This window comes from Vanessa atalanta, chromosome 16 (assembly GCF_905147765.1).
Source record: "Vanessa atalanta chromosome 16, ilVanAtal1.2, whole genome shotgun sequence".
Lineage (NCBI taxonomy): Eukaryota > Metazoa > Arthropoda > Insecta > Lepidoptera > Nymphalidae > Vanessa > Vanessa atalanta.
Window position 1 is genome coordinate 11,189,276 of NC_061886.1, and position 10,934 is coordinate 11,200,209.

General features: G+C 31.0%; 1 protein-coding gene across 1 annotated transcript; it reads left to right on the top strand.

Annotated features, from left to right (window-relative positions):
• The first annotated feature begins 1,245 nt into the window (after positions 1 to 1,245).
• Positions 1,246 to 5,263, top strand: LOC125070039 (serine/threonine-protein kinase VRK1). The gene is made up of 6 exons (XM_047679710.1): positions 1,246 to 1,639; positions 1,717 to 1,786; positions 1,988 to 2,184; positions 2,618 to 2,834; positions 3,512 to 3,682; positions 3,828 to 5,263. The coding sequence occupies exons 1-6, from the start codon at positions 1,415 to 1,417 to the stop codon at positions 4,610 to 4,612; spliced, it is 1,665 nt and encodes a 554-aa protein (XP_047535666.1). The 5' UTR covers positions 1,246 to 1,414; the 3' UTR covers positions 4,613 to 5,263.
• The last annotated feature ends 5,671 nt before the right edge of the window (positions 5,264 to 10,934 follow it).

The following is a 10,934-nucleotide window of genomic DNA, read 5'->3' on the forward strand; positions in this document are numbered from 1 at the left end:
TAGGCAGTTTTCACTAATCTTTGGACAATAATTTCGCACCTGAACAAACAAAAATTGGAACCGTAAAATCTCAAAACTGATTATTCTAAACATACACCGATATAAATAAGAATACCTATGTCTCGATTTTTATTCGAAAAGGCCGTAAGAATTTTGACTCAAGGTATTCAATTGTGATGTATTTGATTTGCATTTAATGAGCAATACCTAAACCCATTGTTTAAAAAAAAAACATTATCTAGCTTTTATTCATCTCTTTATTGCACAAAAGGTCGATTGATCGCTATCGTATTCGATCCCAGACTCAAGTGTGACATACGTACGAAACATTGTTAGTCCATGACCTGCAAAATGAAAATAAAAGAAAAATACTAACAATAATAAAGCAGTAAACTAAGTGAAATACAGTAGGTCCAGTTAAAAACTACTATAAAAACCTATGCGTGTGCTAAAAATATATTTTATTTTTAACTTATAACAAAACAAATAAAAACAGTTTGTCCAGTGCCAATTATGTTCTAGTAATAGTTTATTAGAATATCATTGGTCCAGTGCACTTAATGTGTTGATAACAATTGTAATTTAAAAAAAAATATAATTCATAATTATATTATAATCCGTAATCTACTTCTTGGTAAATAATAATTATAGCATAATTATTAATAAATCAATAGTAGGGGTGACCAATATGGAATCGATACATCGTATTTCTTTTGTTTAACAATGATAATACGTATTTTTATTATTGCATACTATATTGATATTAATAAAACCTTTAAATACAACTAATTTTTTGTGGATAACATTGCAGAAATTTCGTACAATGTGTCTTTAGAATTTTTATGTGCAATTATTAATAATTTCTACTTACGACATACTTTTTTTTAATATTGTTATATATATTATAGACCTATAAAGTTGCAAGTTGTAAATTTCATAGCATAACATGCAGTGCATTTTTATAGTATGTTGTTTTAATAACCTCAAATTACCTAGTAGCTTGTTCATTTTGTATTGTTCCCCATGATATTTTAATTATATTTTACCAATAATTTTTGAAAGACTTAAAATTTATTTACCACAATTATTTTAAATCTTTAAAAGACTCTTTACATCACTCTCTCTCTCTTACATGACATCTTTATCTATTATCGATTTATCTGTGACATATCGATGTTTGCCTCTTGTAATTGGCACATCTCTATAGTCGATTCTCGATTTCTCGCGTGACATCCCTATCGTAGATCAACAACGACGCTCATTTTTGTTTGATTAATCTAATATTATATTAATTGTTTAAATATTAGATCAGCAACAATATATTAAGTTCGTTTTAATTTAAAATATATATAATTGTGGTAGAACTTAGTAATATATGAATAATTCAAAGTGAGATAATTTCTTTAACTTCAAAATGAACGGAAGGGCGAAAAAAGCGGCTCAGCCAAAGAAAAAAGCAAATGGATATAAAATGCCAGCACCTATCCCTGTTGGCGAGGTGATAAATGATACGATATCTAAAAAGAAATGGCGCATCGGCCCTTCGATAGGTGTTGGCGGCTTTGGTGAAATATATTCAGCATGCGAACACACCAGTTCACCGAAGAAAACCTCTAGTTACCCATATGTAGTTAAAATAGTAAGTAATAGCTTTATTATATATTTTTTACATGATTGCTAGTGACAATTGTATAAATCGGTATTTTTGTTCCACAGGAACCACATGAAAATGGCCCGCTCTTTGTAGAAAAACATTTTTATATAAGGAATGCTAGCAAAGATGAGAGTAAGTTAAGATTAAATCAAAATAATTATTTGCATTAGGCATTACACAGACCAATGCTTATTAAAAAATAAGAAACATACTGCACTACAGCTGTGAAATGAATTAAATTAATATAAAGTAAAAACATGAACTTTGAAAGTATAGTTCTATTGATGTGTCTGTATTAATACACAATTTTAAGGGTTTCTTTTTCATTTTTAGTTGCCAAATTTATGAAGGCAAAGAAATTGACTACACTAGGTATGCCATCCTTCTACGGTAATGGTTCCCATGAATACAAAGGTGAAAAATACAGGTATTTAGTTCTAGAGAGGTATGGCAAAGATGTCTGGAGCCTTTTCAAAGAAGCTGGAAGGTGTTTCCCACCAGCTACTGTCTTCCAATTAGGATTACAAATGGTTCGTATTAAACATTATCTCTAAAGTGAATAATTATATGTGCAAGTTGTAAAATGAGTTAAAGGTTTCAAATTAAATATTATTCATCTAATTTAGTTAACAGATTTAATATATATTTTATCCTTTATTCAATTATCTTAAATAATTTGTTTATGTCCACGCATTAGAGGCAGGTATAGGTTTTAGATAAAAAAGTAATATGTCCTTATTATGTAAATATAAGTTAATATATTAAGAAAACTTTGACCCAAGTCTCTATAACTTTCAAGGTCCATTTACTTTCCATTATGGCTTCCAATTAGTCATAGATTATGGTTGAAAATACAGAAATATTATTAACTCGTGTTAATAATATTTCTGTATAGTTAACTGGCCCTTTCCTTTTAAAAAATAATATATACTTGTTTTAACTAGTATTATAAATTCCTTCCAGCTAGATGTGCTAGAATACATACACAGTAAAGGCTATGTCCATGCAGATATAAAAGGAGCTAATATTCTTATGGGTCTCAAGAAAGGAACGGAGAACCAGGCATATCTTGTGGACTTTGGTCTCGCCACGAGGGTCAATGAGAAGGAGTTCAAACCTGACCCTAAATGTGCCCACAATGGAACCATTGAATATACAAGCCGTGATGCACATTTAGGAGGTGAGTTCATTCATAATTATGAAATATGAAGTTATAAAAATAAGTTTAGTTATATAATATGCTAAGGACTCGTTCCAGCTTTTCAGTCCTTATCAGTAAATCATGTACTGTAGTCAGTATGTTTCGCTTAATTTTTTTTTTTTAACAAATCAACATTTTTATTTTTTATACATTAGTAAAATTATCTCTAGTATGTCAAGATTTAGCGAATGTCTTAGAAAATATGCATTTTTTGTGCTAAATTTATTTACTCTTGTATGCTTAAATAATATGATCAAACCTCAAAACATGTCTCTTATGAATTGTTAGCTATAGTTTAGTGTTAAAGTGTTGCAACAAATTCTAACCATTGGCCAAACTGTCACATAAAATATTCTGGAATAAGGGTGGAGCTGTGGTGGTTATCTTCAATCAACTTGTAAAACTGCACCTTCACTTATAAAACCTTGTGTTATTTTCCATCTAATATTACCTGATATTCCAAAATATCATAAATTAAGTCACATTTTTATTAATATTTGTGGTTTTTCTATTATTATTTATTATGCGAAATAAAAACTTATATGTATGTATAAAATACACTTTTGACTTACTTTTAAGTTACTCTCAAACATCTAAACAAAATTTGTCCACCAAGAAGATGCAAGTTAACACTAATTGTTCTGTTTATGTTTTAGTGGCTACTATGAGAGGAGACCTTGAGATACTCGGCTACAACATGCTGCAATGGCTGGTCGGGGAACTGCCTTGGGAGAAAAATTTGAAACAACCGAAATCTGTTCAAAACTTCAAAGAGACATTCATGAAAAACATCCGAAATGAAATAAAACAATTCACAAATGTACCTGGTTAGTAAATTCACTGGCAATGACAGTATAGCAATATAATAATATGGCAATATTAATTGTTATGTTGTATGAGTTCATGAATTAGTGATATATTTTTTTATTAGATTATATTGGTGTTTTAAATATTTTTTTCTTTTTTTTTTAGAAGCTCTGATCAAATACTTTGAGTACATCAACTCCTTGAAACCAAAAGATAATGTAGATTATACAAAGTGTCGACAGTTGTTTGAAAGTTATCTTAAATCAGAAGGAGTAACAAAAACGAGTAAAATGGAATTCATACAAACCAAAAAACGAAAAGCGACACGAGTGGACGATAAAAATAACGATGAAGAACTAAACTCTGATGAAGAAACGACACAAAAAGTGCTCAAAAAGAATACAGCAAAACAAAACGGCGACATAAAATTAATAAAACGACGTAAAAAAGCACCAACGAAGCCAGTTGTCACCGAAGAAAACTCTGAAAACGAAGAACCAGATGAAAGTATAGAAAAAATCCCAACACGATCTAAGAAAAGGAAATCAGTAGAACCGGCTGTGCTGGTAAAAGTGAAAAAGACGAAGATGGCGCCGAAAGCAACGCCGCCTGCAAAGAAAAACCACGCAAATATTTCGACACAAACGTCTGCTGAGAAACCAAAAGTTAATTCGAGACAAGTTTCTTTTGATAGTCCCATTTGTGAAATTATAGGAGAAAAGAAACAAATAAGAGGTATTAAAATCAGCGAATCTCCAAATTCGAGCGGAGACATATTTGATGACTCGTTTACAATCGAAGAAAAACGGACGAGATCGAAAAAGATCTTACTCTCGGATGAGGAGGTGACGGTTAAGAGAGTAGTGAAGAAAAAAGTGACTTTAAAGCCCAAAGGGAAGTCGTGGAAGAATACGCCCGCTGTACTTAATGGACGATCGCCACCGAAGTAATTGTGCCATAACAAGTAGTACTTATTTTTTTTACGTTTCATATAAATTGCCATAATCAATTTCCATTCCCACCAAAAATATCACAAATATTAAACCGAAATATGATTATAATCGTTATAAGAGACACATTTGTGTTTAAGTAATATACTTTTTTTAATAATACATAGTAAAATGCAGATGGCAGCGATGAAGACGAGGATTTGTTTGGCATTTATATTTTCATTAAATTTTACAATATTAGAAAATAACTGATTTTCTTTATTGTTGGAAAATTCTAAATTAATAGTGTTTTTGCCGGATCGTGCATAAGTTTACGTTGATTGTATTGTTTTTATCGTGTAGTTAGTTAATTTTTGAATGAGTTGTGTATTTTTCGCGCCAATAAAGAATGTTTGACATCAAATGCGTTGACTTAAGTGATTGAAATATCGTTCAACTATTTCTCATATATTTAGGAGAAATAGTATTCTTAGTGAGTTTATTTAAAAAAAGACATGAATAAGTAATGAAATAGGTAGAGCTTAATTTATTGGCGGGGAATTTAATTGTTTGATATGTTTATGATGCATTTGAAATTGTTGCTTTTATCTAATGTATGTATTTGCTCAGGTTTCTATGTTATCATGTAAAATAAACAGTATTTTTAAAATGTATCTTTCGTTTTCACTTACATAAATATATGAGGGTAATTCAAAAACAAAATCAAATCCAAAGCTTTTATTTTTATTTACAATATAATCGTAATATGAAAGTAAACAAAATGTAACGTACCAAAAAAATTAGATTTAGAAATTCAATAAACATAACATCGGTCACCGACATCGGCGCGCTCGCGACGACTGCGAGTTACAAAAGCTAAAGTACACCTAACTTAATACGTTTGTGGAGTGATGTCGCTAAGTCTAGGTTCATTGTGATATGGGCGGGCCGTTCTGAACGAGCCCTTCTCCCTCACGTCCCCTACCGTGGCAGTACGAGCGGTCAAGCTATTATTGACTAAAACACAAAACATTAGCACCATTTGTAAAAAAATATAATCTTTTTTCCAAACAACATAACTCACTCAGCGCCACCTCATAGATTCGCCACCGATAGCCGTATCCGTGCAGAGTAGTTTAGCTCTTGTGTCGTTACGTTAAGTTTCACGATCGGCTGCGCACTATTTAATTCCAATAAGCCTTCGCAGTATAGCATCGAATTCATCCTTAGGTACCGTACAAGTACAAACCTAGTACGACACGAAATGTTCTAGACATTCAGTACACTTACTATTAAACATTATAAAACAACTATTTACGCCGTTACAGGAACATTTTTATGCAAAATCTATTTAACTTGCAATGGGACTAGTATAGATATCATAAACTCCATTTTGTCATGACCTCTGTTGTACGGAGTTTTACAATAACACATTATGTATAAGTTTAAATAAGGCCGCATTCACACTAGCTTTCGATGTAGTAAAATACAATTTCTCAGCAATGTAAATGACGCCAAAATCTCCTTTTAGAATATGCAAAAATTTTCAACAATCATTTTTCGTTTTGTGACCTTGCCGAGACGGCTCTATAAACTTTGTGCTAATAAATAAATATATTTATTCAATATAAATTTGGTATATATTTTTTTTTCTATAAAATATTGTGTGTGGCATATTTTAAAAGGAGCTTCTTCAACGATCTACATAATAAAGATTAAACTATCCTTATATTCCGTACCCGTCCAAACTTACGCCTAGTATACAACTCAATTCTTATTTCTAAGTGGAATAAAAGTAAAAGTATATACTATGTATAACTAACATGTTCTACATAATTGCGAGGTGGCACTAGCTATCTGCGTACCGGCTTATCTAGTAAAGCTGGAGAATGGTGACTTGACGAAAAATACGAAAATTCTTAAAAAATATTATCAGAAAGAAAAACAAACCTATGTTGTTTTACGACTAGAAAACTATTAGTATAAATATCTGAACTTTACACTGGGAAAGTTCACTGGTAGCTTGATCTTGTGGACCATTGTAATTCTATGTCGGAAATTCTGCTTAGTACGGAAGTTTTAATAACATATCTTGGCATCAGTCAAGTTGTATTTAATTCATAAATATAGAAGTAAGGAGTACCCGCTCTTATGTGACATCAATTATAAATAAATAGGATATTATCTCCACGAGCACCCAGTATCGATTTATTGAGCAAATCGGCTAACGTCTGAAGTTGGCGATTATCAATAAAATACATGTCAAAAGAAAATAGCAAGAAATACACAAATGTATTTATAATATTAACAAGTGATACCACAGTAAAGCAAATGTGTCAATAGATGGCGCTTTCTTTTTGGTACATTTTTCTCATACTTTATATACCTGGAGATAATCCTCCTTACCTCTACGTTAAATATTTATACATAAAATCTATTAAACACGTTGAGTCTCCTTTCGCTTCCGTGTTAAAATCATAACGAGTCAAGTCACGATTCTCCCCAGTCACAACTAAACGACGCGCATGGCTCATTCTCGGAGCAAATTCTTCTAATGACATTTATACATAAATATAAATTAAACAATGGCTCAGCCAAATTGTACTAAGTTAAAAAAAAATACCTTCACACGTGGCCAGTGATTAAAATGATTTCATCATTGAGTACGCTTAACGAATTTAATTTAAAATTAAAAAGACTTTTTGGCGCAACTAGTATCCAAAAATGTTTTCTAACGAATATTAAAAACAAGCGGTAATCATTTTCTGACGATTTTTAAAGCTTACGATATATTTACTGGTTATCTAAAGACGGGGAAGTCTAAGGATCGTATCACACCGCTTCTCCTATACTATTTTCGAGTAAAGCAGAACTCTAACGTCTGCTACGCGACATCACGTGTGTTACGCGTCGGTGATGCCAACGGCTGAGTGTATACAGTACATCCGCATAGGTCGTTATCGCTTACCTCGTCCGATCAGTGTGATAAGGTCCGGACCGATTGTTAATAATTTACAATTATAAGAAAATAGGCATCCCACGTGGTCGCGGGGTCGTAATAAATAACATTTTATATAAAAATTTGGTGTTAACTCAGTCAGGCATTATTATACAGGTCCCATTACTTTACATAGTTTTCTTAAATGATTTTCGTTTCGAGCGCGGCAAAAGCGTATAATCTATATTGAAACTAAGCTATTTACCAATTTATGAAGTATTTGAACACACTAGACTAGTCGAATCGCTTCTGTCGGAATGTAACATCCATTTTGCATTTATTATAGCGGTTTGTATACTTGGTACTATCAGAGGCATATATTTATATTAATTGCACTTTATTTAAAATAACGTTTTACCGGCGGGATTTGAAAAACTTTGCAACGGCGACTACGCTGCGCTTGCGCCGTAAGACACGCGACAAAGTTACACTAAAGGTATAAATAACACGTGTTTTTATTTTTATTTTCATACGTTATTATAATATCTTAATCGAATATTTTGCAAGTACAACGCATCCAACAGCTGGTTATGATTAAAAAAATATTTTGTATAGTCTTTATCTATTGTAATTTTCTGGATATTGTTAATTTTGGTACTGTAAATTTTTGTATACATATATATATTTATAGAAAATCCTGTGTTTTTAAGGGAGCTGTTGCATGCGTTTCTTTGCAATAAACAATATAGAATTCTATTAAAACTACCTATTAATGGATTTCATCAATGTAGAGCAGAAATGTCCCAATAAAAAATACATCTTTTAGAATTACACTAAAATATTTTCACATTTCTAAAGTTTTTTTTTTTTTTCGATCATGGAACATTTCCACTCGAATTATTTATATATATATATATATTTAAAACCCTGGTGCATGCGAAAATAAACCTTATCAACACGTACGACTATTTCAATGTGGAAAAATAAAATCACTAATAATATCCACCATTGTGTTTAAAAATCTCAACATTGTTGCAAAAATACTACTATAATAAAAGTTACTTTTCCGTGTAAACAGTATTAAATAAAACCATTTTTTTTTTGTTTGAACACATAATTCACGCGCCTGAGCCTGTACTTTATAGTGTGTAACGAGCAGAAGATTTTTATTGTTCAAATTTCATTCGAACGTCGGGTTTCACCCTATACATGTCTAATTTGATTAGATCAATAACAAATTTCAAAACCAACAAATAATAAAAAAAAGCGCGATCCGGTCACGAAGGACCAACATAATAATTTTAACGCATAAAATTTTTATTAATAATATAGTCATCTGGGATTACGTGGGTGGGTTTACAATCAGGTGAAAAGTAGAATAAATCGATTTTATTGATTAAATACGACTCAATCATCGATGTAACTTATATTTATTTATTCCGTCAACATAGACACATTGTAAAACAAAAGATACGAGAGTATCAAATTAACATTAACATTTTAAAAAAAAATCGCGAAAATCTTGGAACGAAAGCCCTAACCTAACATAATAAAAAAAAAAAACATGGTAATAAGATTTACAAATCGCAAATAGGAACAAAAACGCAACCTACTATCAACCAACGCGTCATACGCGGCACAAATAATAAAAAAAAAAACCTTCTGCGTCGCTTTAAATTTTCTACTTCAATTCGAATGTATTAAATCTAATTATATCTCCTAAACTAAATCCGTGAACGATCATTAAGATCAAAATGCTCGTGTTCGTGGAAAAAATTGTGACTACTTTAAGGCACACGACAGAATAAAACCTGTGTCTACGTAACTTGTATTTTCTAGTACACAGTTGTACTAACTTTTTTAACCGTACAAATGTACATTTAAGTAGATTTAATAACACATGTAAACACATCTTTATTTTTTCTTATACGACAAATCTAGTAGAGTACTAGTAGTATCGATCGGAATAAGTTTTGGAAACAAAAGAGGCAAGAAGTAAAAGATTAACTTATTTTAAACATATTTTGAACAATAAAGGGCAAGCTCAGGTATCAATTTGGTATAAAACTTGGCTAATATCATTCGGTACCCTGAAAGTCGTATTGAATTTGCGAGAATAATCATTTAAAAAATATTTATTATCATAATCGAATATTGCTCCCGATGTTTGAAGAAATGCCAATGATAATCTTTTCGAAATAGATTTGGCATCTATTTCTAAAATACAGAATAACTGTGTCACAGAAGATTATTGTCTTTGAAATGTCGATGAGATATTAATCCATTCAAATTTACTGTCACAAAAATAATCATTCATAATAGTATAATTATATTGAAAAAAATAATAGATAAAACATTAACTTTAAGGCAGAACATTCAACAATTATTATAAACTGATTTAGAGATAACAAGTCAACAAAAAAAAAAAAAAAATCAAAAGCTTTTATTTAACTAGAATTCTAGCAATGTCATCACCAAGTTTTTGAATTTATCATTCTAAAGTTCCCTATTCAAAATTGTATTTATAAATATAACATAGCCAAGTTTTATCCAATAACAAACGATAACAGTGTAGAAATAACTCGATTTGAAAAACATCGTGGTAAAAATTGCACAGTGGTTTAAACAGTACCCTAGGAACACAATAGGTAGTATTATCTGGAACGCAAGAACTGAATCAACTACATTAGGCCTCTCTCACAACCGTTGCTTTATCGACTAAGGACAACGGAGAGGCTGAGAAATGTGCACTGTGTTGGGTTAAAATAAATAACAATTATATACCACTTAACAAATCCAATAAACAAATGAGCTACGATATTTACTACATTAGAATTAAAGAAGGTAAGATATGTTCAAAAATATTGTAAATTGTTTGTCTAGGAAAAGGTTTGCGTCGACTCAAAATGATGATATTAGTTATATATTTTTCAATATTTTCATGCAAAAGTCCTCTATGTACACATTTCTCGTCCCCAATCGTCCGTTGTCGTATTTAACATTAATATTTGCTATGTCCTAACCCGAATTGGATAACAATCTTATTAAATCCGACTAAGAATAGCGCTGCCCTTGTCTTACTTCCCATGTAAGAAAAGGTAGGCATTATTTTTAGCGTCGTCGAATTTATACGCACAAGAGTAATCCACGATCGAGTCACGTGTCTATTTATATATATCGGATATTAACAACGTACTAGAAGTATTTCAATTATTTCCTTAATATATCCTTAAAAATGTATTCGCGATTGTACTAGAGTTTGAACGATATTTTCATAATTAAAATATTCAAACCGATAAAACGAATTATTTAATTTATTGTTAATTACATTAAACGTATTTTGTACGAATATGATTTCATCAGTTTCAATACATTAACCGAAGAAAACAACGAATGAACGTACAC